Below are 26,971 nucleotides of genomic sequence, written 5' to 3'. Positions count from 1 at the left end.
CACATCCATATCCATCACGGAAGGAAGTCAGGGCAGGTGGTGGCACCAGTCACAATGAGCTGGGCCCTCCCCATCAACACTAAATAAGAAAATGCTCAACAGGCTTACACAACAGGCTTGTACAGGAGGCGTGCCTATAGCCTCACCATAGGGAAGCATTTTCTCTCCCTCTCCTTCTCCCTCTTCCTCTCCCTTTCCCTGTCCACCTCTGCCTCTCTTCCTCTCCCCCTCTCTTTCTTTTCTTTCTTCTCCTCTTTTTCCTTCTCCTCCTCCTTCCTTCTTCCTCTTCTTCCTTTTATTTTCTTCCTGAAACAGTGTTTCTCTGTATAGCTCTGGCTGTCCTGGAACTCACTTTATAGACCAGGCTGGCCTTGAACTCACAGACATAGCCTTCATCTGCCTCTCAAGTGCTAGGATTAAGGGTATGTACTATCACTGCCTTGCTGGGGACATTTTCTTAATTGAGGTTCCCTCCTCTCAAACCTCTTAGTCTTAGTTTGTGTCTGGTTCACATAAAACTAATACACAGACCATGCCCATACTGCTATTGGAATAAAATATTGATAATACCCTCATGATTAAAGTATACTTCTGTTCAGAAATCTTCTATGGCCAGCTCCCTCATTCTGTCTTTGTCTGCAGAGTAAGTTCTAAACCCTGTAGTCTAGACTTCAAGGCTTCCAGTCGTCTGGCTCCAGCAGACGTTCCTAATCCTCTGCATAGGCAAAGGCATATTGTAGCTAAATTGGATTGCTTGATTTTCTCAGATATGACCTCAGCATTCCTGGCCTTGAGTGTTTATTTGTACCTTTGAATTCACTTTATACCATCATAAATACTTGCTGGGTGAATTCTGTTAGAAAGTGTAGGGTCTAGAGGATTGAAGTGTTTTTCTGGTACAGAAAGTTAAAACAATTGAAGCCTGTATTAACCATCTTTTATTACAGTGACAAGTACCTGAGAGGAACTGTGTAAGAGGAGGGAAGACTTATTTTGGCTCATGGTTTCAAGGTTTCAGTCCACAGTCAACTGCCTCCATGTTTCAGAACTGTGGTTAAAGAATGTCATGGGATGGGATGAATGTGGTAGACCAGCTGCTCCTGGCATAACAGCCTGGAAGTAGAGAGCGAGAGAAAAGGGTGAGAGACCATATACTCCCAGTGCCCTGTTCACCTTGTTTTATCTCCTGAGGGTGCTAGCAAATTCCGAGTGTGTCAGTGCATATCCATCAGTGAGGCAGAGCCCTTAGGATCCATTCGCCTCTCAGTGAGTATATATAGTAAGTAGGGACTGAGTCTCCAGCACCGGAGCCTAGACCTGGGATGGTTGTTCTTGTCAACTTGATGGAATCTAGAATCACTTTGGAGGCAGATTTCTCAGGTTCACAGGTCGTGTCTGTGAAGGACTTTCTAGATTAGGTTACTGTTGAGGTGGGAAGATGCACCATAAGTTTGGGTGGCCCTGTTCTATAGGTTGGGTTTCCAGATTACATAAAAAAGAGAGAAGGCTAATTGAACATTTATCCAACTGTGTTCATGATGTGGCTAGCCACTTCTGCTCCTGACCTGCTACCTTTCCTTCCATAATAGACTCTATATCCCAGAAGTGTAAGCCACAGCAACACCTTCTTTAAGTTGCTTTGTCAGGTCTTGTTATGAGACAAGAAAGTAATACAAATCCCATTCTGTGTTTTCTTACTCTGGGCTTTTTACTCCATTTCTCTGTATCGTGGTGCACTTATTTTTGTTCTAGTACTTACCAGTTTTCCTGGGAATACTGCATTTGTTATGTTACTCCAGGTTTCAGCCTATGACAACCATCCTCTTCATTAAGTGGTTTTGTTGACTATCCTAATAGGGAATAGAAAGCACTGTGTAGTAACATACAGGTCATGTGAGAGAAGTAAATGCAGTCAGTGGTAGTCACTAGTAGGTAAGACTGTGGCTCATTCTGGAAATTATAATACAACTTTATATCTGTATAATGCTTTTTCCTTTGCAATACACTTAAACAATTTTATTTAATCTCCACAACCATACCTTGGAGCATATATCCTTATTGCTCTTTTTTTAGAATGAGATATCGACACTGAGCAACTTTAGGTGAAGTAGGTTTCAGAGCTAGCCAGTGGCACTGCTCACTGAGTGTGGAACTCCACACAGCAGAAAGGGACAGTGGAAAGTCTGTATAAGAAGTAAAAGATAGCCAGGCAGTGGTGGCACATGCCTTTAATCCCAGCACTTGGGAGGCAGAGGCAGGTGGGATTTCTGAGTTCAAGGCCAGCCTGGTATACAGAGTGAGTTCCAGGACAACCAGGGCTAAACGGAGAAACCCTGTCTCAAAAAACCAAAAAAAAAAAAAAAAAAAAAGAAGAAAAAGAAGTAAAAGATAAAAAGATAAAACTGTAGAGAGGAGGGGCTGGAGTGATGGCTCAGCAGTTAAGTGCACTTGCTATTCTTGAAGAGGATCCAAATTCAGTTCCCAGCTCCCATGGTAGCAGCTCACAACAGTCCATAACTCTAGTTTCAGAGGATTCTGATTCTGTGGTCACCAGGTAGGTGTGTGATACAGATGCAGGTCAAACACTTAACACATATAAAAATAATAATAATTTAAAAACTGTACAGAAGTATGAGGTTCCCAAGATTGTAGAAAAAAAGAGAGATGGGAAAGAATCACAGCATTTTGTGTTAGAAATTAAGGTGATGTTAGTGAAGGAGACAAAGATGTCTGACCAAGAGGAGACATGCATTTCTACCTCAGAGAAGCCAACAGTGATGAGCGGTAGTGAGATAGGAGCATGGATCATGCAGCAGTCAGGAAATCACCAGTAACCCTTGAGTGGCCTGGTGTGAGCAGAAGCTAAATGGTTCTAGCACACTCCTCTGTTTATTTCTGTAGCTCTTTGTTCATGTCTCAGAGCTCAACTCAAATCAACTTCTGTTACCTTACCCTATAGATTACATTTCCCCCCTCTTGATTTTAGTAGCTGTTTGTTTGAAATTCTTTTATAGTAATTAATATTTAATCTCATGCTACTTAATATTCAAGCTATTTTTGTTTTTTGTTTTTTGTTTGTTTTTTTTTTTGCCCCTCCTGCTGGTCCAGTAGACAAGCTTTGGATGCATTTGAACATTCTTGTGTGTCGTCTCTATCTTTGTGGGTGCCACATGGCCTTCTCTGTGTAGGTGTTCCTTAAATATTAGCTGGAGCACAGCTGTGGGTTTTATGTAACCCTTTCCTGATGTTGCTTATCACATGAGTGGATACTAAACAAATATCTGTTGACTGCATTTCTTCCATTTTTAAAGCTCCATAGATACAACTTCTAAAAATTATAATTTTCATGTATCTTACACATTGATATTATTAAAACTATCAATTATATTTTGAGGTGAATATAAGCATTTTTATTAGAAATTCTGTTTTTCTCTCTTTTAGTCTGACTTAGATACTTTGTATATCAATTCTCTATTGCTTCATAATAAACCATCTCCAAACTTAATAGTTTAAAACAGTAACTGCTGAGCTAGGCTATGGCTCAGTGAACAAGCCTAGCTTGTTCAAGGCTGCAAGTTAAATCCCAGCACTGCATAAAACCTGGCCTCTGACACACACCGGTGATTCTAGCAGTTGGAAAGTAGAGCTGGAGGATCAGAAATTCAAGGTCACCCCTAGTACATAACCAGTGTGATGACACACTGAGATACATAAGACTGTCTCAGTGAGGGAAACAGAGAAAAAGCAAAACAAACACAAAGATTCTTTGTGAACTCTATTCTATGGCTTGGTAACTGGGGAAGGGACCACTGGATAGCCTGTCTCTCTCGTAAGGCAATGGCGTGCTTCTTCAGGTTTGTGCCTTCAACTAGTAAAGCATATGGAGGGCTAGTTGGTCTTGGATGACATTGCTCATGTTTCTGCTGTTTGGCTGTCATGTTTAGGTTAAGTGATCTAGTCTCATCAAGCAGGCCTGCCCCGATTTCTTCATGTGGCAGCTGTATTCTGAAAATAGTTATGGAGGGCAAGGCTGAGGATCTCAATTGCTGACGTTTCAGAGGCCAGAGCAAGTCACCTGGCCAAGCCCAGACTTGGCGTGAAGAATGCACTACCTGAGTCTACAGGTTCAGGGATGCATGACACATCGCAAGCCAGCACTGTAACAATCTATTTCATTTGGCTAATACACTAGAATTCTTGGAGCTTATTACTTAAAAAAATTCCTTGATGATTATAGTAACTACCAAACAATAACATTAATAACATAAAGGAGCTTACTATCACATAGTAGCTTATAATTACCATAGGATCCATGTAGTTTACTCTATAACTGTTTTCAGAATATAAATTTCAGAATCATAGCCACTAGGTACAGGCACTGTGTTATAGTTATTAACTGATATACAGCCAGATTGATGACTGCTGGGCTGGGCCACTCCTAGTTATATGAGTTCTGTGACTGAAGTTCTACAACTTAATCTACATTGTTTGAAATTCTTTCTAATGTTAGGTCCTATTGCAACCCCAAGAATTACTCATTACTTAAATTGGGTCAGTCAGTTACTAACCAGTGGACATGTGACTGTGATCTCTGAGTCAGCATTTTCCCCGTCCGTCCATCCATCCATCTATCCATGTTTTAGCTTTCTCTGGAGTTTTTTAGAGAATCCTGGCTGATTAGAGCAGCTTTCTTATTTTTTTCCTCAGAGGCTCTGCCCTTATTTAAAATTTACAGCATCTGTTGATCTGAATCAACTATATCCATCTTCTGTTTTTATCATAATTTGTCTTTCTTTTTATTGTAGTTACCTAGAAAGCAAAGTCTAGCGTGTGCATTTTCTGTCTGCATTTCATGTGCATTTCTTTCCCAGCTGAGTTCCCTAAAAAACTGAACAGATTTTTTTATAACAATGAATTTTTACAATATAACTATACACATGCATTGATGTAGAGACAGTTTTTATCGGAAGTTGAAGCCTACCAAGATAAGGATGTCCTTCAATTTATTTTTTTCTACATGTGGGTGCTAGAATTTGTTCTATTGTGAGTCCAGACATTCCATGGTCCTAATAATCTGCTTTGATAATGACAAAGCTTTTTTTCTTAGTAGAAAAGGGTTTATATACATAAGATAAGGTTTCATATTTATACTTGTATCTCTTGTCTTCAACAACAGATAAAAAGCCAGAAGCCACTGTCAACCATTCCAACTCTGAAAGCAAGAGTCGGATCATGGAACAGATCCCAGCCCCAGCTCAGAACACCTCTGCCTCTTCAGCTAGGAGAGTGAGTACTTGGGAATTGATTTGTAGTTATATTTTACTGTACTACAGGATCACAGAAAGGCCTCAAAGACTCATTCTTGCAAAATAGTAGGAGTACATTTTTGTCTGTATTAGGCTCTTACACCAAATTACTATAAACTGTGACTTTAAAAATAGAAATTTGCTTCTTATAGCTCTGGAGGCTGGAGAGTTCCCAGAACAATGTGCTAGGCAATCCAGTTACTCATAAGGGCTGTCTTCCTGTGTTAATTATGCCTTCTTCTTGCTGTAGCTTAACGTGTAGAAAGAGTGTCTCCTCTGAGAAGGGCCAGCTACCCTGTTGACTTCATTCTACTTTTGTCACTTCCTCAGAGGCTCAGGCTTCAGATGCAGTCCTGATGCTTAAGGCTTTAATATGAATTTTAGAGAGAGGGACACAGAAATTTTCTCCATAACATTGCCCCCCACATCATTGAAAAACTAATACAAAACAAATATGTCTACAAATGTGTTTCAATAACAGGATGAAAGTATCCTGAGACCAAGTAGATTCTGTGTTTTACCTGTTTTATTCATATTGAAAACAAAGATAACTGTGTACAAAGTAGACTGTGTAGAAGACACGTAGCATCCAGAATTGTTTTTTATGGCAATTCTTTTTTCTACTTCTCATGAAAACTTTAGTCTTATGAGTAAGGTTATAGTCCTGTGTGATGGGCAAGGGTAAGAGAAGAAGGTATGGTTGAAATGCCAGAGGCATTCCTGGATCAACTTTATGTAGGCTTCTGGCAGAGAGGCCTGAGGTATTGGAATGGACAATGGGGGAAACTCTCTCACCTCCTTAGTGGAAATGAAACCAAGCTTAGCAGGCCTTCTTTATTTTAGAAGCATTGTTGTGAGTCATTAGCCAGGATTTAGGTAGAGTGCTGTCCTTGCTCACTGTCCAGACATTCACTGCTCCTCAGATGCTGGCACTTCTGCTGCAACTGCACTTCCTTCTTTTTATAGAAGAACATTACCAACTTAAGAAATACACACACACATACTTGCTCTATTTTGCTAAAGTAATACTGGGAAAGGCTTGTGAAAAGGAAGGGGCTCACAAATGTGTATATCCAGATGATTGGAGACAAGAGAAAAATCTGAGTGGAAGGTAGATGGGGATGAGTGGCTAATTTTAGTGGCAAAGCAGCAAAGATGACCTGGGTTTAGAAGAAAGATCCAAGATTTTTTTTATAAGGGTTCCTAGACCCCAGGAAATGGACTGTTTCCTGATATCTGAAGGACCAATTATACCCTAAAGACCCTAATCTGGTTTCTGGGTAATGCTGCCTATGATGTTTTCCTGATGTGTTTCTGTTTTTGCAGATTGAACCTTATATGGATATGCCTTGTATATGCTAAGCAAGTACTCTACCACTGAACCATATTTCTAGCCTGTTTCCCTGCTTTATAGAAAGACAATGTAAAATTGTTCATGTAATGTTTTTGTTGTTTGGTTTTAGTGCTGACACTAGAATGTAGGATCTTGAACATCCTAGACAAGCATATTACCACTAAGCTGTATCCCACTGTAAACTTTCTTTTTTGTTTCCATAGTTTTGAGACAGGGCCTTCTGTACCCATAGGCCATGCTGGCCTCAAGCTTATTATGTAGCTGAGCATGACCTCGATCCAGCAACCTTTACCTTCTAAATGCTAAAATTATAGGCATGTGTTACCATGCCCAACTGACACTTCCTTTTTTGATATTAAAAATTTTTTTAATGAAATTGTGGTGGTAGTAAGCTAGTGAACTCTTTGAAAGATATTCTGTCTAGGCAGAATAAGAAATATGGTGACCTTCTTACTCCTAAAGATTTTATCTCTTAAAATTTCTTGTTCAATGAAATCGTCAAACTCTTTGAAATTGCTTCTTAATATCAAATAGATTATTTTCTTAATAGTCTAGTTAGATTTTTGTGAAGTCACCATTAGTATTAACTTAAAATTAACTCATCACATGAGAGAGCTTGGAATACTCAGCCCTAAATGGAATGCTTTCCTCAAGTCCCTCCCCTCAGGGCTCAGGGAACCCTGTGGAAGAGGAGGTAGAGCCACTGTAAGAGCCAGAGAGGGGAGAGGAACCAGGAAATCAACAGGGTCAAAGCTCACATGAACTTACAGAGACTGAGGCAGCATGCACAGGGCAGCATGCACTGGTCTGAACTAGAGTTTTTGTGTATATTATACCGATCTAATGTTTTTATGGGATTCCTAAGTATGAGAACTGTTTCTTATACCTTCTCCTTGGGTCTTTTTTTTTTTTTTTCTGTTTGTTTGTTTTATCCAATTCCAACATGTTAGTTTTTGTTATTATATTTTATGATTAGCACTTAGGAGCCCGTTTTTTTTTTTGTTGTTGTTGTTGTTTTTTTAATAATGAGAGATAAAAAGAGAGGGGATCCAGATGGAAGGCGGGGTCAGGAGGAACTGCAAGTGGACAGAAGGGAAACTGCTGAAATCATATTGTGTAAGAAAAAGAAATTTGTTTTCAATAAGAGAAAATAATTAGTTTATCATGTGAAAGAACATTGCATATATATATATGCGTTAGCTCATCCTGTTTCTGCAGACTGTATTAGATGGATTAAGCTCATTAGCACAGTTTTACAGATAAGCGCATTAAGACATAGAGAAGAAAAGTAGCTTATTTCAGGTACCCAGCAAGTCAAGAGAAAACGAGTCACCAGAGCAGTCTCCTGGTGCTCTGAGACAGTGCTGGTTCACAAGGGCAGCAAAGCAGAGCAGCTCTGTGGGCAGGAACACTAAGAATTGGAGTTCACTGCTGAAGAAAGAGCCCTTGGGAGCATCTAGCATCTGCCAAGTGAGTGGGTACAGGGGCAGCAAGCCTGCCAGGGGTCTGTTCTAGTGCATCCTGGGCTGCTCCATGAACTTGATCAAGTAGGGAAAAAGAAAGTAGGATGAAGCAGACTAGATCACCAGAACTTTCCCCTTCTTCCTCTTCCCCTATAGTTGTCCAGTCTTTTCAACAAGGCAGAAGAGCCTAAGGATGAGTCTCCTTCTTCATGGAGACTGGGACTCAGAAAAACTGGTAGCCACAATATGCTGAGTGAAGTGGCCAATTCCAGGGAGGCCCTTAGGGATCGAGGTTCTTCCATCTACCGTTCCTCCTCAAGCCCTCGGATCTCTGCTTTGCTGGATGACAAAGATAAGGTGCGGTGGGGGCGGGGGGCCCATGCAGGGGGATGCCAAGGCAGTGTGCTTCCCTGTAAATTCAGCCATGACAACAAATGGGAATATTTTTGCTAGTCCCCAAGTTGACTGTGGAAGTACAGACTGTGAAGATGTTTTTTAAGTGGAGAACAAAAGTAATTCCTCATTACAAAAGGAGGTATTTTGGTATAATGTATTTGGTGTCTGTAAAAACGAGTTGGTCTGGTCACTCTAATAGTTTCATCAAACAGTTATTTAGTAGCTAGCATTTTCTTGGCTAAAAAAGAAATCCTTTAAAATAGCTTTCCTTTCAGCTTTTCTTATGTCTGTCCCTCCCTTCCTTCCTTTCTTCTTTCCTTCCTTCCTTCCTTCCTTCCTTCCTTCCTTCCTTCCTTCCTTTGAACAAAACAGTGACTGAGAAAAAAATTGAACATGGCCCAAATGGTTCTTCTGAATAAGTACCAGGAACACTTACTCTTTTGATGTATAGAAGCAAGTTGAACTTTGAACTTTAATGCAGCTGGACACATCAGCACTTAGTAGCTTGTTGATTCTTTGTTAAAAATTAAGACAGGTTGGCCTGGATCCTGCTATGTAGGATCAGCCTTCCAAGTGCTGGAATTCCAGGTGTATACTATGATACCCTGCCTGGTAGAAAAATTAACCTGTGATTTTTTTATTTATAGAAATATATGATTAGGGTGACTTCACAAACAGTTCACCATCATATTCATCAAGGAAGAATTTGGTTCTAAATTTTCCTGGGCTTACTCATTGTTCTCGTCTGGGGTTCTTGTTATCATAGTCCTCTTACTGTCTTGCTTTTCTGGAGACAACTTGAAGTGTCGAGGGCTAGAGGTCGGATGAGCTGTATGATATCTGCCATGTGTGTCCCCAAGGAAATTGCGTTTCAAAGAAAAAATAGCTGGAGACAGCGAGACCGTTGTACTCAGGGCATTACACAGAACAGCTGTGGCTCCTCAGATCCCTCACTCCCCTCAGGGATGCCCTTTGTATAAGTTATGCTGTTTTCATCACTGGAACATTCTGACTTTCCTCTTGAGAATTATTTCCCTTCGTGTAGGATATTGCTGAAGGAAAGGCAGGAGTAAGCATTTGAAAGCCAACCTTTTGTAATACTACTCAAAATAGAATTAAAGATGAATCTAGTTATGAGAAAGTGTAACTATTCCCCTCTCCACCTTCTGTCCTTAAGCGGGGGCTTCTTAAGATTTCAGGCAAAGGCTCAGTGTTGTGGCCCTGGCTGGCCCTGGATGGAAATCTTCCTGCTTTTACTCCCAAGGGCTGGGATTGCAAGTATGCCACTATGCCTAGCAGAGTCCTGCTTTTTAACCAGAGATGTTTTATGCTGTGTCATATTGAACCTTTTTTTGCATTTTGCTTCTTTTTATTTTATAGGAAAGAGAAAACAAAAGTTATTTCAGTACGCTAGTACCCCGGAGGCTCAGTAGCACAAGTGACATTGAAGAAAAGGAGAACAGGTAATCACAACACATGCCAGGGATTTCTTTCAGCCCTTGGGTCATGGAGATCTAGCTATTATTCTTCTGCCTTTTCCCACAGATGTCCTTGGTACCTTATGGAGTGCTTGTCCTTCTGCTCAGAGTATAAGTTCTCTCTCTCTCTCTCTCTCTCTCTCTCTCTCTCTCTCTGTCTGTCTCTTTCTCTCTCTCTCTTTCTATTTCTCTATCTCTCTCTCTGCCAGTTCTTTACCCTTTAAATTATAACTCCAGCTTAGGCATTCTTGTCTATAGGGCCCTGGTCCTTGCAGGTATGAGTTAGTTTTAGTACCCCAGCAGGCTCTGTAAAAGCAGTCTGTCTATTTTGTTTTTCAAGTCACTCTGCCATGCCTAGTGTACTGTATTCCACATAGTAAACATTGAATAGATTGTTTATTTGAAATGATCAGCTTCTAATTAGTAAGGAAGTAAAATTTAATGCCTTCCTCATCAATTAAATGAAAAATGGAGATTTAAAAATACTGCTACATTTCAAGGCATACTTAAACTAGACCTTTTTTTTTTTTTTAAAGACATGCAGCCCAGAGATGCTGAATCAGAGTTTGAATTTTAGCAGAATTTCCTAGGTGACTCAATAAACATTAAAACCTATGAAGAATTGTTCCAGGCCTATAGACTCTGCAGCAGAGACCCCAGGATCTCAATTGAGAATGTGAACACCTGTGACAGGCTCCTCTGCACATGTCAGTACTGCAGTGCTAGGGGGCACAGCAGCCCCTACCCTTCTCCATGCACAGGTCAGTACTGCAGTGCTGAGGGGCACAGCAGCCCCTACCCTTCTCCATGGACATGTCAGTACTGCAGTGCTGAGGGGCACAGCAGCCCCTACCCTTCTCCATGCACAGGTCAGTACTGCAGTGCTGAGGGGCACAGCAGCCTCTACCCTTCTCCATGCACAGGTCAGTACTGCAGTGCTGAGGGGCACAGCAGCCCCTACCCTTCTCCATGCACAGGTCAGTACTGCAGTGCTGAGGGGCACAGCAGCCCCTACCCTTCTCCATGCACAGATCAGTACTGCAGTGCTGAGGGGCACAGCAGCCCCTACCCTTCTCCATGCACAGGTCAGTACTGCAGTGCTGAGGGGCACAGCAGCCCCTACCCTTCTCCATGGACATGTCAGTACTGCAGTGCTGAGGGGCACAGCAGCCCCTACCCTTCTCCCTCTGTGGAAACCTCATTAGCTCCCTTGCAGTCAGCCACTGGACAGCAGTGCAAGTGCTTTTTAAATGAGGGTGATGAGGGAGTCTTCATCACAAAGGGGTGTGGCTGTTTGGTGTGAGGTAGAACTTGGTTCTTGGTCAGATGAGTTGGCTTTAATGTTGATAGAAGAAAGCCAACAGTAGTATAAGCAACAGGTATTAAAAACACAGAATCACTTGGAAAATGTGCCTGTTTCTTTAGCATGCTACAGTTTTCCATTTCCTTTTCTCTCTTTATAGTCCAGTCGGTGTAGGAGTCATTCTGTTGTTGCTTGTTCTTTCTTGCCTCTCCAGAGAGTCAGCTGTTAATCTAGTAAGGAGTGGCTCCCACACCAGGCAGCTGTGGAGGGATGAAGCAAAGGGGAATGAAGCCCCACAGACAATCGCTCCTTCCACTTACACGGCAACTTACTTGAAAAGGTACCAGCTGCAGAGGGGTGGGAGGTGACTTCCTTCACTCTGGCCGTGGGGTGTGGGTAATGCTTGCATGCTTTTATACCCAATTAGCACCACAAAAATGAACAGCTTTTAGGTTTCTTGGGATCAACATTTTCACTAATTTAAGATTAATTGTTCTTTTAATGAATTAACATAGCCCATTCCAGTCCCCACCACAGACCTGACTTTACACTCCATCCTTTTAGCCCTATTAAAAGTGTAGTCTGAAGCAGCATCTGGTGACCTCTGGGGAAGGTGGGATATATGCGTTCTTGCCTAGTCCTGGCTTTCTCTTTTCTAAAACTAGGGTAGTTTCATCCCACGTTACACTTGAGGGTGGGGAGAGGGAGGGCATCACAGGGCGGTAAGGAGTGGGGATGTGGACAGTTTTCTATTGGGTTTAAGACATTTCATATCAAGCCTGCTAATTTAGGGACTTGAGTTGTTTTTGTTTTTTATGACTTTAATGGCCCTCAGATCCATCAAGATGTGAAACTCGCAAGTTTGGTGTGCAGAGAAGGTACATGGGTTTCCTTTGATCTCATCTGTACTCTCTTTCCTGCAATTATTTCCTTTGCCACAAGCTAGCCAGCAAGCAAAGCACCTCTGCCAGAACCATTAAGCTACAAGAGACACTTAATAATATTTTGGTTTGAATTTTGCTGCCGATGTAGAAGAATCTGTTTTTCATTGCTTACTTTGAATTCTTTCTTCACTTTCACTTAACCTTCTAGCTGCCACTTCCTGCCTTCATCATTAGGCTTTCTAGATGGCCACCTAGAAACACGCTTTGGCCATGCCTTATATGAGCAGATTAGCTGTTTGCAATCAAAACTATTTCTTCCTAACAGGAAGACTCTAAACAAGTAGTTAATGTTGGAACGTGGGAAGTAAGCTATAATGGAAACAGACATGGCTGCCTTCCAATTCTTCAGTTCTGCAGGTACATCCTGAGAAAGATCTTGACTTTGAAAGTATGCAAGTACAACTCATTGATCTCAATACCATTTATTTTATGTATTTATTTATATAGCCAGGGCATGTAATCTCAGCTGGCCCTGAACTCACTCTGTAGCTGAAATAACTTTGAAATTTTGATCTACCTGCCTCTACGTCCTCAGTGCCCAAATTTCAGGCATTTGTCACTACACACGTTTATGAGGCTAGAAGTTGACACTAGGGCTTCCTGCATGCTAGGCAAGCAGCCTACCAACCAAGCTACATCCAAGCCCACTGGCTATTACACAGATCAGGTGGTTGGGGTTTCATGAGGGGGTCACCTGTTTCTCTTAAAAGGGAATGCTTTGATTTACCAAGATACATTACTGTCTCTTACAGTCAGATCCAGTATCAAAGAAGACTTCTCTAAGAGAATAATGTTCTAGATGCAGGAAAAAGAAAACTTCAATTTAGTTTTCAATTGTGGAGTTATTTGGGAGTGACCCAAATCCTCAGCAGATGGGTTTGAGTGTCTTTGGTTTGATGTAGGGCAAAGCTATAGCGAACACAAAAAGAAAGGGCTGAAAATTGTGCTTAATTACATGAACACTTTGTGAGAAAAGATCTACAACTTGCTGGATGCTTTAGATTTTTAGCGCTCATTTTCTGTGATTCTACTGTGATCTTCCCAAGAAGAAGGAATTGTATGCCATCACCATTTTAAACAGAAAGGGCAAGGAGGAGTCCCTCATCGCCCTGCTGTGCCAAGCCTTGGCCTTCTTCACATCCTCTGCATCATCTCTTACATTCAGCCAGGAAGTAATCTCATAGAGCCCAGTAGAATGCCTCTTTTCTAGTGAAGGTTGCAGGGTGCTTTATCATCAGCCCTCCCTCCCTCCCTCCCCCGCAGGGTTTCAGTGCTGTTACAGTCAGAAAGCAGCTTACAAACTCTTAACCAAATAATGTTTTGCTTCAGTTGAAACAGTTCTTACTATGTTTAGTTGGAAGCAAAGAAACAAAAACCCTTGTCCTTTTCTTTCTGCCCACACACTATTACTCTGTAGAATTAAGACTTTACATGCTCTCTAAGACCTTTCTCTACGCTAAGTAACTCTGGAGACAGTTTTCCTATATAGCTCCTTTCTCCCCTTTGCTCTTTTGTTTTACCGTTCAGACCTCAGACCTCCCGAGTTCTCGGGTCTTCTGGCTTTTGCAGCATTTCTTCTCTCACCTAGGCTGTGTTGCATGATGTGGGGACTTGGGTTTGTTGGGGAGTTTTTCTTCTTATAATAGTCTCTTGTTATGTATTCTACTTTCTTATTCTCCCTTGTTGGATGGCACCTCTCCTCCTTTATTCTTTTGGATGATTGATCAAAACAAAAATCATCCTTTAAAGAGTGGTGATTGCTTCACTCTTGGATGATTGTTTGCTGTTGGAGACTCAGCTCTGGCTGGAGTTACCTCTCCACTTCTTGGCTGCCATGCCATCTTTAGCCTACATTCCTTTCACATGCACAATCTGGGTGGGAAGGCGGTATTGGGAAATGGTGGGTGAGCAGCATGTCCTGAAGAAAGTGACTGTGTGCTGTTTTTCAGTGCTTCATTTGGTAAAAGTAGTGACCCCACAAGTCCCTACATTTCAGCCAATTGCAATTCATCTCCTGCTACCTCACCCATTACCATTGGTTCATCAACCTCTCGGGGCAGCCAATGGCAACCTGCCTCTTCTTGCCCTGCACCAGTCAGTACAAACACTACTGCATCTGTGCAGCACGTCAGGTAAGGCTTCTTAGAGCCATTTGAGTTGATGGTCACAGTTAATGCTTCTGAAAACACATGTGAGAGTTAAAGCAAAGAGGCTTTGTCAGTGTAGGAACAAGTTTAAATTCCTGTGACAGTATCCAAAATGTAATGAAGATGCTTTTGTTTCGACTTACTAGCTGGTCAACAGTTGCTTATTGAATAACATTGGATCCATGTCTTTGTCTTGATGTTCAGGGGTCAACATAGCATGGTTGCTTTCATTTTTCAACTACCTTTCCAGTTGTAATTACATTTTAGAGTCAGATCCATGATAGTAAATTATGTATTAAAAATATTGTTATATATTTTACTTATATAACATTTTAGTAAGAATCTTACATATTTAGGCTTTTGGAAGATGACATACAAACTCAGATTAGAAGAATAGCTAATTTCGGTTCCCAAAATCTTCTGATTGCCTTCTGAGAAATGCTAATTAGTATTCCTGTGGGAGCACTAAGAGGAGAGAGAGGTTTATGTTTTCAGGAACTGTTCTGGGAGCATATCATTTTGGTTTTTGCATTCATCTAACGACAGCATAGCAGAGTGTTGCGAAAGCACGTCAGGATTTCAGTTCCTTCTTCTTTTGTTTGTTTGGTTTGATTATTTTGAGGCAGGGTCTCACAATGTAGGCCTGGATAGCTTTGAACTCACTATGTAAATAAACCTGGTCAGCTTAGAACTGAGAGACTGTCTTCTAAGTGCCGGGATTAAAGACATGCACCATCACACCTGCCTGACACTCTCTTACACACACTTAATTTATTTGTATGTGTGTATACCTGCTTGTCTGTGTGTGTACCTCATGTGTACAGTGCCTGCTGAGGCCAGAAAAGGGTAATTGACACGGAACACCATTTTGGAGTGCTTGTAAGCCACCTGTAGTGGGTGCTGTGAACTGAACCAGGGTCCTCCATATGAGCACCAAGTGCTCAAAACCAGAGCATTTCTCCTGCCATCAGCCTCACTTGGCACTACGGGTTTTTACCCTTTCCTGGGTATTGGAGGCTGTTTTGTTTTGGTCATAAGGCTTTACAGGTCTTGTTGTGATAGAATGAAAATTAAAAAATAGAAATAATAGCAGTGTTGTTGCCAAAACACCTGTTCTGGTGGCACTTGGATGATGCTTGCCAGCGTACTAGATTTCTGTCCCTGAAATAGTCATCATTAATTTGGTTAGAAAGAATTGTTTCATAATTCATTATCATTAATACTGTTAAAATTATATAGAGGTTTCAGGCTTATGACTCCATTAATAACACTGTATAGTTGCATAGAAATTTATTAGATTCCCATAATAATACAGCTGTGTTGACGTTATGTATATTATCACTAAAGATGAGAATGCAGACAGGAGGATGGGCGCTTAACTTAGTGGTTTAGCATGCCTAAGGGCCTGGGTTCAGTCCTCAGCGCTGAGGAAGTCAGAGCTGAAACTGGGCAAAATTTTGTTGAACCCTGTTTTATGGCAGGATTGGACTAGTTTCTCTACAGAAGGGAGCTTATGTTTACTCACAAGCAGAAGCAAGTCTCTGTAATGTTGCTGTAGTATGATAAAGCTTCCTCTTTTCTTCTTATAAGCAAGAAAGCCCAGCACCACAGCCAGCAGAGTAGCTCCAAAATCATTAAAAGATCCCATGCCTTTTCTTTACTTTATGGAATCTATTTCCAAGGCTTGCTTCACCGTCCAGAGTAACTGCTAAAGCTCGAGCATGGTGGCTGCATTCTGGGTGGGAGGCAGTAGGCAAGGAGGAAGCAGGCAAAGAGAGACTTCTAAATTAACACTGAATCTATGCTGTGTCTCATGGAATATCTCGTAGGAGGTAATGAATATTAGTCAGGGAACCCCTGCCTTAGACACTCATGTCATTTATATTTTCATAAGTAGTCCCCTGGTATGTATTTTTAAATGAGGAAAGCAAACCAGAAGCTTAATCATCTGCCCAGAGCACATGATCCTTGGGGACTGAAACAGGTTTCATATCCAGATTAGTTGATGCATAACCCATCTGTTTTGTCAAGAGTTTTAAATTTTATTGTGGGTACTCTTTAAGTGAGATAGATAGATAGATAGATAGATAGATAGATAGATAGATAGATAGATAGATAGATAGAAAGAAAGAAATTTTGTTCCAGTTTATCTTGTGTGTCTCATAGGTGACGATATAGGACTTTAGGTTGGCTGGTTGGTCGCACTGTACAGCTCCATTGGGCAGCTCCTGACCCTGCTGTAGAGATTTCCTAGCTGCTCGGAACAGCTTGCTTGTAAAGTTAGAACATGCTTCAAAACAATAGTAAGGTACCATTGGACAGTAAAATAAAATAAAATACAAAGTTTCTGTCATTTCAATACTCTAAGAAATGGCAAGTTTGGCAAGATGGCTCATCAGGTAAAGGTACATTGGGTACAGGCCTGGCCACCTGCGTTTGAGCCCCAGAATCCATGTAAAGCAGTTGTCCTCTGACTTCCTTGCATATATATTGTGTACACACATGTACACTAATAAATAAAACTTAAAAAAAAAGAAATGGCAGAGAAGCAAAAACATTAATCCAAAAAGAAACTTCAGTAAGCTTTTGTTAAGTATGATCTTGCTGAAGGCTTTTTTTTTTTTTTTTTTTTTTTTTGTGGGAGGGTGGAGTCTGCTTCCTAGACTGGTCAATCCTTGGGTTCATGGACTCCTCCTGCTGAGAGTTATAGGTGTGCACATTGTTCCTGGGTTGGCTCCATGTTTCCTATGGCCATGCTTCTTGTTAGTTTTATCATTATTTCCTGTATATGAACAAATCTGAGAAATTATCTCTAACTTTTTAAATGAGAAAATGAATATAAAATAACATCTTATGCAGAGGTATTAATTCCTTCTGAAGAAGTAGCTCGTTTTTTAAGATACAGTTTCTATCTTCAAAAGTGTTATATTTTTATGTTTCTTAATGGCATGTTTAGACTTTATGATTTGATTATCTCATTTACACTTATTCTAATAATGTGATTATTTGGAAGTGAGCTTATAGCTACTTGTAAACATTTCTGATAATAATTGTGAGTAGGTGAAAAACAGATTTTTAACATTCATGCTTTTCATTGCTTTTCCCATCTCTGCAAGTATCAATTTTGGATCTCTGTTACCCCAGCAACAAGCTGTGACATCACAAATGATAGCTTTTTGGGTGGAAAGCCAATGGTTGCTCCTGACTCTTTGTTAAGAAACAAAGATCTTCTTTTCACAGAAATGACTTTAATTACACAGCTTGCTGTTGCAGTCTGTAGTTAAGGTTGCATATAGAATCCTGCTCGATCTCTGCTTCAGTCTCTTACTTAGGCAGCTATGAATGTAGAGAATTAGGCACTTGGCTAAATGGAAGAAAGACTGCAGTTGCTGGATTAGATGAGAGAGAGCCAAATAGACTGAGGTTGTAGAATACTTTTCAATTGGAGAATTCAAGAAGATGATCATCAAATCTAGGCTGAGGACTGCCACAAAGACTTCCCCTGCCAAGAACTGAGGGAAGGTGGAGACTGCTATCGTAAGTGATTCTAGTGTCTTTTTCACCTGTAGTGAGATCCTCTATCTTTGTGCATGTGCGGAGGGAGGTTAGGTGGCAACGAGTCATTAAGACACTCCTGCATATGTCAGTATCTTGCTTTGTGCCACAGCTGATTTTTGTTTGTTTGTTTTTTAATGTCATGTAAAAAATATCCTATAACAAGTCCTGAGCAGAAGATGTCAGACTAATGTATAATCATACTGTTCCAATACTTACAAGCTCAGAATTAACAAACCAACAAACAAAATCTGAGCAAGAAGATTCTCATTAGACCTGTGCCTCCTTTCTCTGTGCCAGTGTCTGCTGTATACCATGCCTGACCGTTCTCTTTTTGCTCCTGTCTTTTCTTAATTCCAGGACTCCTTACAAATCTCAGGCTGACTCAACAGCAGAGAAAACAGCAGACAGTGTCTCTTCCAGTACCCCACTCTGTGTGATCACCAACCGCCCTGCGCCAAGCACTGCCAATGGGGTTCCAGCTGCCACGGTGTTCTCCTCTGCTGGAACAGACTCCTCTGTGGAAGCACGGGAGAAGAGGAGGTAGGAAGTTGCTGGAGCAGTTGCAGGACTATGCTTTAGGAAAAGAGACAGAGAAATGGGTACAAAGTGTCTGACGCAAGCTCAAATAGATCTTAATTTTACTGTTGAGTTATATGTCTTAGCTTGGGAGGTTTTGTGGTTGGTAGAGGTCTTTCTTACTATTTAACATTTTGTTGTGTGTCTAGTCAGAGCCTTTTTTTCTCCTCTACTTGTCTTATAATTGACAGACATATTTTTGCCTTTTGTGATGGGGAGCTTGGAGCACTAAGAAAGATCCTTTGTTTTGTTCTGAGTTTTCTGTGATTACTTTCTGTGACAAAGTAATACTGTGATAAAATGCTCAAAGAAGCTGCGCTGGGTGCAAGAGAAGCAGCCCTGGGTGCATAGATTTAGTTCATGGGAGAATAATACCGGGGAAGGAAATGAGCATTTATGGTGATGCAGGATTGTCACTCACTTGTCTACAGTTGTTGAGACTTGCTGTGCGCCCCAGGCCAGCTTTGATCTCTTGGTCCTCTTGCAGTAGTAGCCTGCTTGAGACTAGGAGTGCAGATGGTCACTACTGTGCTCTGCTACACTGCAGTGTTTTTAGAGAGAAATTCCTAAAAAGCAGATGTAGATTGACTTGACGTAAATTAGAAAAAGAGCAGAACTTTTCAATTGTTAGGATTAAGAGATTGTGGAGTGTGACAAAAGGAAGAGCCGTTGAGCTTGAGGCTTGAAGTCTCATAAAATCCAGTGTGCAGGCTATGGTAGAGGGTTAAGGAAAAGAACAAACCTTCATCAAGGTTTAGATTTTTAATTTGACTTATTTCCATATCTAAAAAGATATTTTTCTATCTCTCTGTATGTATGTATATGTGAGAAGCCAGAAAATATAATCTAAGAGATTAAAGTACCTAATTTTTTAGTTATTTGTTTATTGTGAAGATAACCCAAAGCACACATTTTGAGAAAGGAGGGGAGAAATTAAGTGTATTAAAACCCAGCCTTTTCCTGTTCTTGTTCTTTCCATAAAGTTTTAAGGAAATCAGTCCAGACTGATAGAGCTCTGAGCCTGGAGTTGTCCTCTCCTTTTTAAAAAGACATGTTTATTCATGTGCATGTGTGCATGCATGTGTGCAGGCACATTTGCTTGTGAATGTGTGTACATGTGGCATGTGTATTGCTAGTGCCCTTGGAGGCCAGAAGAAGGGGTCAGAGACCCTGTAGCTGGAGTTACAGGAAGTTGTGAGCCTCCTGATAACAGGTTCTGGGACTCAAGTTCAGGTCCTCTGGAGGAGCAGCAAGTATTCTTAAGAGCTGAGCTATTTCCCTCACCCTTCAGTTGCCCTCTTTTAATTGACTTCTGGCCAAGTCCATATTATATACTCATGAATATGTAATGCTTATACATTTACTCTAGTGCACAGAGAAGTACCATTAGTTTCATTTGAGAAACTAAAGAGCAGTCTTTCATTAGCTAAAAAAGAAATCACTTTTCAGAAATGTTTCTTAGGGCAGGGGATATGACTCAACTGGAAAGTGTTTTATGTACAAGTAAGAGGGCATGAGTTAAGATTATCAGCAACCACATACAAACAGGACACAGCATCTCACATCTGTAATCTCCACACTCACCGGTCAGGCAGCATAGCCAATCCATGAGAGACCCTGTCTCAAAAAGTTAAAGTGGAGAAGCAGTTAAAGAAGACACCTTCCCTTGCATACAACCGTATGTGAACATGTACATACTCACACAAACACATACACTCACAGTTCCCACACAAAGTGTTTCCTAGCTGAGAGAACTTAAATGAGTTAGATTCATCAAGATTATGATTTTTGGAAAGATAGAGAAATCATGTTTGTTCTTAGGCAGTATGGAATTGCTGCTTCCATTAGAGAATCATAGAGAGCCACTGCCTCTGTGATCTTCATAACCTACAGTAGATAAGGCAGCTCTTTACCGACTCAGTCAGATGTTGATTCTGTTCAGATCTGGATCTCTGTTTTGTCAGTCCACAGTTATCCACCGAGCACCTGCTCCTTAACACATAGTGTGACCCAGGCACATTTCCTCAAGAAGTAGCGCCTGTATGAACAAAAAGTTAGCTAGGTATGGTGTGCACACCTTTAATCCCAGCACTTGGGAGGCAGAGGCAGGGTCTCTGTGAGTTCCAGGTCAGCCTGAGATACATAGTGAGACCCTATCTACATAAAACAAAGAGTTAAAAGATTAAACTGAGATATTAGTGAACTATAAGTATGATATATCAAGATGTACATTCCATACATACAAAAATTGATTTTGTTTCTTAGGGAACAGGTCTTGCTATGTCTTCCTGACTGGCCTGATATTTAACTGTATGTAGCCCAGGCTTGCCTTGAACTTATGGTAATCCTTTTGCCTTAGCCTCCCGAATGCTAGGATTACATATAACACTGTACCTGACTTCCTATACAAAATTGTTTTTAAAGATTGCATAAGATAATGCTATGTGTGTAGGGTAGATATGTCAGGTTTTGGACACTAAAAAAAATCTGAGAGAAATTCTCTGAAGGAGGATGGTTTATTCTGTTTATGGCTTCAGAGATTACACTCTGGCCAGCTGGTTCATTATTTCTGGGCCTGTGATGAGACAAAACATGATAGAAATGTGGACAAGCAAAGCTGCTCACGCCTGGCAACCAAAAAGGCAGACAGCAGCAGAGAACTTGAGTGGAATAATATTGCTCCTGGGACCATCCCTCCATTGACCAGTCCCACTAATGAATGTCTGTAATACTGCCTACTCAATGAGCTGTCACTGTCTGGTCACTGCCCTGTTGTTGGACCCACTATCTAGAGTCCAAGTGTTCAGTGCATGAACATGTTGTTGGGGACTCACCATATGAAACCTAGATGAGTCTTATGTTTAGCTGTGGATTTTGTATCCAAAGTAACTCCTGATGTTTATGAAAATACTTCAAAATCTGATATGTTTCTGGTTCCCAACAGTTTGGTTGACAGATGTTCAGCCTGTGCCAAAAAGAGTGTGAGTTATGAGCAGTGTATTAACAGAGATCTGCTTATGAATACTTCTCCTGGGGGACTCTAGGAGGCTGTCATGAGAGTGTGGTGCTTAGAGGTCTGTAGGATAAGTAGCAGCTGTGTAAGAACATGGAGGTTATCTTATGCAATCTTTAAAAATAATTTTGTATACGAAGTCAGGTACAGTGTTATATGTAATCTTAGCACTCAAGAGGCTGAGGCAAGAGGATTGCCATAAGTAACAGTAGAAAGAACTTTTTAAAAAAAGATGTATTTTATGTATATAAGTGTTTTGCCTGCTTGTATATGTGCACCATATGTGCCTGATGCCCAGGAAGTCAGAAGAGGGTGTTGGATACCTAGAACTGGAGTTATGGATTGTTGTGAACCACCCTGGTTGTAAGTACTGAGAGTTCCTGGATCCTTTGCGAGAACAACAAGGGCTCTTAACTTCTGAGCTATCTCTCAGCCCTAAGATGAACTTTCTAAGCAAAGTCATGACAGTTGAAAAGACAGTAAGTGGTAAGTGGAGTAAGGTTGTTTGAAGAAACTGCAAGATGTTTTGTTTATTTATTTATTTATTTATTTATTTAAATGAAACATGAAGGAAGAGTGGTTTAAGATGAGGCTTGAGGAGGTAGGAGGTAACTATATCATGTCAGCATCTTTTAGCCAGTGATGAGGATTCGGGATTTATATACTATGAACCATGATGGTCTGGTAGAATTTTTCCGACAGCTTTATAGAGACATAATTCATATACCATATTTAAAGTGGCAAGACATTGTTTTATTTTTAGATTTTTTATTTTATGTGTGTGAGTGTTTTGCTTGCATGTATGCATGTATGTGCATGCCTGGTGCCTATGGAGGTTACAAAAAGGACATTAGATCCTTGGAACCAGAACTATAGATGGTTCTGAGCCACCATGTGGGTGCTTAGAACTGAACCTGGGCTGTCAGTAAGAGTAACAAATACTCTTAACCACTGAGCCATCTCACCATCCAAAAACACCAGTTCTTAGAATATGGACTAATCAGTGTAACTATTGCCACAGTGAATTTTGAACATTCTCATTGCCTGTAGTAGAAATCATATACCTATTTCTCTCATGTCTTATACCTGCTTCCCTGTAACCTAAGCAACTACCAATATATTTTCTGTTTTTCTTATTTTCAACCTTTCATGTACAATGGAAACAAGACGAGGAGTTATGACTGTCCTTTTTTTGGTATATTTTTAAAGTACGTCCATGTTGAGGCAGGTATCGGGACTTGATTTCTTTTTATAGTCCATTTGGTATTGTTTGTTTATTCATAAATTGATGACATTCATATTATTTCTACCTATTGGCTGTTATGAATAATATTACTATAAAGATTTGTGTGTATATTTTTATGTGGACATATTTCTCAGGTATGTACTACTAGTGGATTTTGTAGGTAATATGCCACTAGACAATTTTAAGCTTAAGGTATCATTTTAAGTTCTGGCTTTTAAACTCTGAGTTATTATACAGGAACGAATGGGTAATAATAGTGTGAAGTGACTAGTGAAGAAGAGACTGTTACAAAAGAAAGGCACAGAAGACAAATCAGACTTGCACTGGGGTAATGATGGAAAAGATGAAAAAAAGTGAACGTGGTAAAAATGTATTTTTTACACGTAATAATTGGGAGGAGGGAGTCCAGTGAATGTCATGGCCATATGTGAAGAGGACAATGTGCAGAAGTTGTTTTCTCCGTCCTCCATCTGGGTCCTGGGACTTGAACTCAGGTTATCAGGATTGATGGTCAAGATTGTTGTTATAATTATATGTAGCACTATAGAGAAGGAGGCTCAGATTTTTTCTGTCACATGTGAGGTCACACACACTTAGCTGAGACTTGTAACCAAGAACTTATATAAGTTATGTAAGTTAGAACTCTGGAATGGCTGTCCAGCTCATGAGAAGTATACATTGTAAGCCCTGCACCTCAAAGAAAGGGAAAGGAAGAGAACCAATTCAAGGATCTGGGCAGGGACAGAAAAGTAATCGGAGAAAAAAAAATTACTACACATAGAATTCAAAATCAAGAATTTAACTTAGATGCTAGGTCTTTATTCTTGAAAGCTTGGGATCCTGGCACAAGCATCTTAGTGTTATAAGTGAGTAGTCTTGTTAAATGGAGACTTGCACATACGGAGCATCTAACAGCCATTCATTGAAGAACTCTGCCTATCATATGTCAGTAAAAAATCGAAATTACAACATCAAAGGGAAAAAACCTGTTTTCTGATCTTGAGTGTTGAAAATCTATTCTGAGAAGCCACCCAAGTAAATCAAATACTAATACTACTGTGTAATTTTTAAGCTTTATGAAAATGAAATATATAAATTGGGACTGGAGAGATGGCTTAGCCATGTTCCCAGCACCCACATCAGGCAGCTTATAACTTCTATAAGGCCGGATCTCTGATGCTCACTTTTGGATTCCAAGGGTACCTGCACTCATGTGCACATACCCATACACACACACACACACACACACACACACACACACACACACTTTTCAAAAAAAAGGAAATATATAAATTTCTGTAAGGATGTGGAGGAGGGGGGTCTGAATCAGACTGTGTTGGTGCCTAGAAGATGACTAGAGGCTCCTGGGAATTAATAAATAGCAATGGGAGGGTGACATTTTAGAGGAAACAAGGAAGACAAGGCCACAGTAGCACTTCAGAAAGTGTCTGCTATGAAAACAGGGTTAGCTGAAGGGAGTGAGGTGGAGGAAGATCAAGTGGATGGATTAAGCTGAGCTGAAGGGACTCATCAGAAGCCTTCTCTCATCTGGGAAGAGTGCTGGTTGAAGGTGGGGCTTGGGAATGAGTAGGTTGTGGTGTGTACCCAGTGAGATGGTTCTTGCAGAAACCCCCAAATTAACATTCCACTGGATAGTGTTTGGCAATTGTGGAGCTCAAGAGGTAGGCAGGAACCAAATCAAGCCAATTTTTGTCTGAGTTATGTTAAGAAACTTGATCTTCTGTTCTCAGAGCTGTGAAATGCCATAGTAGAATTTTCAGCAGGGGAATGACTTGATCACATAAAACATATCATTTAAGCCTTTACGGAATTAAAGCCATTTAGTTTCTCCCTCTAGATGAGCATAAACTAAGAGGAAAAAGAATGAGATGTTTTGAAACAGCTCCGTTTTTCTTCTGAAAGAGCATGCTGAGTGATAATTCTTGTCTTTTGAAGCTTCAGCTTTCACTGTAATCAGCTCATTGTGGAAGTGTTGTGACTCCTGCAGGGAAACCACAGAGGGGCCTTGAAAGCCTCATTCACAGGTCCAATTGAAACAATTAGTAGCATTGGGATAGATGGGGATTTGAAGCAGAACACTGTTAGACTTAAGCAGTAGAAAGCCCTGCTCAGAAATAATCTCCCTTTGCTTTGTAATTGAGTCACTTAGACTGGGGTGTGGGACTTAGCACCCCATTTCACAGTTGCCTCTCAGAGGTTTTGTGGCATTGTGAGTGTGTGTAGGACTGGCCAACAATCAATTTCAGCTTTATCCTTCTGGCACTGTGTATGGACTCAGTTGCCCTCTGATAGATACATTGTTAGATGAACAAAGCCAGATGCAAAGGATAATTTATGATAGCACATAAACACGGCAATATTAACACTGTTTCCCCTAAACAGTTCTGGGGAATTCTGCCCACTTTTCTTCTGTGAAAAAGTATTACTGCTATAATGGAATGCCCTGGGAACCAGTTTCCCTTGTGATACTAGTCTGTGGAGGAAGCATGTCCATCCAATGATAATTGCCATAGGAAGTCTAGGTTTCCAGAATTCTAGAAAGTTGGTGGTTGTGTGTGTGTGAGTGTCTGTCTGTCTTTCTTTCTGTCTGTGTCTGTGTGTGTATAAATGTGTATGCGTATGTCTGTCTGTCTGTCTTGTCTGTCTGTCTATATATGTGTGTATAAATGTGTATGTATGTCTGTGTGTCTATATATGTGTGTATATATATTTGTGTGTGTGTCTGTGTGTGTATAAATGTGTATGTGTATATATGTGTGTATTTATGTATGTGTATATGTATGTCTCTGTGTATGTCTCTATGGATATGTGTGTGTATGTGTGTGTATGTGTAAGGGCATGTCTATGTATGTATGTGTGTGTGTCTGTGTGTATATGTGTGTTGGTGTAGGTGTGTTTATGTGTGGTTGTGTTTATGCATGTTTGTATGTCTGTGTGTATCTCTGTGTGACTAGAGATTGAACCTAGGACCTGTCCTTGTCACTGCTAGATGAGCACTCTCTTTCCTTAGTCCTGTTGTTATGTTTCTTTTTTAAGTAGGGGAAACAGGGGCTTAAACGTGCTTTGTTGCCCTGGCAGAACAGAAGGGTCTCTATGCCTCATCCTCTAGAGTATTTGGAATGTCAAGCCTGGCTAATTGTGTTTTGTTTTCTTAAGACAGGGACTCATTCAGTAGCTGAGGCAGACCTTCTCAGAACTGTGTGTGAGCTGCTATGCCCAACCATGGTCTTGAATTCACATCTCACAACAAAATATATAATACGATTTATTAATTTTAAGGAGAATATGGTGTTGGATTTACTAATGCCCGCTTTCCTGAAAAAGCTGTAGTATGTTCAGCTGTTTCTTTCTTTCCATGATGGAAAGGGAGTGTTGAAGTCATAAGACTGTATAAAGTCTTCACTTATCATCGGCTAGGCCCCCTTTTCCTCTATATTGAAATATTACAACTTTTGAATTAAAATGGTACCCATTCAGAATAAAAGTTTGATTCCAGGGTCAGCCTGCCTTGATTTGCAGCCCAGAATATAGCACTAATCACAGTCAGTCTTCCAGTTTGGGGGTTAACCTGGGGACTATAGAAAACAGCAGTCTCATCTGGCTCTGAAGGGCCAGATGATTTGACTGGCAGACTGCAGGACAGAAATGGCAAGTGGCCAGCAGTTGGCAGACATCAGGCAAATAGCAGCTGTCACATTCATATAGTGGTCAAAAGCATTTTCCAAAGCTCCAAGTTTTCCTTAGCAACAGAATATAAATAATTCCCCAGGCTAATATTAGCACCTGATAGTGGCTGTCTTTGCCTGCCTTTTCTCCTCTTTGTTTCCCTGCTACCTTTTCCCTGTCTCGGACCAGTTCTGAATTTTATATTACTTTCTTCAGATGTCCTTCCTCCCAACCGTCCAAGAAATGGCTGTAAGTAGTTTGTTTCCACAAGAGGCTAACATTGTGTGTCCCTCTGAATAGCCTACATTATATTCAACTCTGCTTGCTTCTCAAGGTGTGACCTATACTGACCGAGTCATCCACCCTCATCTCATACCAAACAGGGTTTCTCTGTGTAGCCCTGGCTGTCCTGGAACTCACTCTGTAGACCAGGCTGGCCTCGAACTCAGAAATCTGCCTGCCTCTGCCTCCCAAGTGCTGGGATTAAAGGCGTGCGCCGC

General features: G+C 40.8%; 1 protein-coding gene across 10 annotated transcripts in view; it reads left to right on the top strand.

Moving 5' to 3' along the window:
* The window catches only part of Ppp1r12b (protein phosphatase 1 regulatory subunit 12B), a 203,273-nt gene that overhangs the window by 65,264 nt on the left and 111,038 nt on the right, over nt 1–26,971 (top strand). For 6 of the 10 annotated variants that reach the window (XR_013112823.1, XR_013112824.1, XR_013112822.1 and 3 more), the window contains exons 9-14: nt 5,177–5,286; nt 8,280–8,480; nt 9,900–9,982; nt 11,515–11,640; nt 14,194–14,376; nt 18,307–18,489. Coding sequence is in view for 7 of the 10 variants with exons in the window: in XM_076941236.1 (XP_076797351.1) it covers nt 5,177–5,286; nt 8,280–8,480; nt 9,900–9,982; nt 11,515–11,640; nt 14,194–14,376; nt 18,307–18,489 (886 nt within the window). In the remaining 3 variants the exon portion in view is untranslated. Of the gene's footprint in view, nt 1–5,176; nt 5,287–8,279; nt 8,481–9,899; nt 9,983–10,533; nt 11,479–11,514; nt 11,641–12,135; nt 12,179–14,193; nt 14,377–18,306; nt 18,490–26,971 lie in introns of those variants that run through there. The other 4 variants (XM_076941239.1, XM_076941240.1, XM_076941242.1 and 1 more) reach the window with 3 other exon arrangements.

Source organism: Arvicanthis niloticus, chromosome 10 (genome assembly GCF_011762505.2).
Source record: "Arvicanthis niloticus isolate mArvNil1 chromosome 10, mArvNil1.pat.X, whole genome shotgun sequence".
Lineage (NCBI taxonomy): Eukaryota > Metazoa > Chordata > Mammalia > Rodentia > Muridae > Arvicanthis > Arvicanthis niloticus.
Note: the sequence above shows the minus strand (reverse complement) of the source record. Positions and strands in the feature narration are given on the sequence as shown.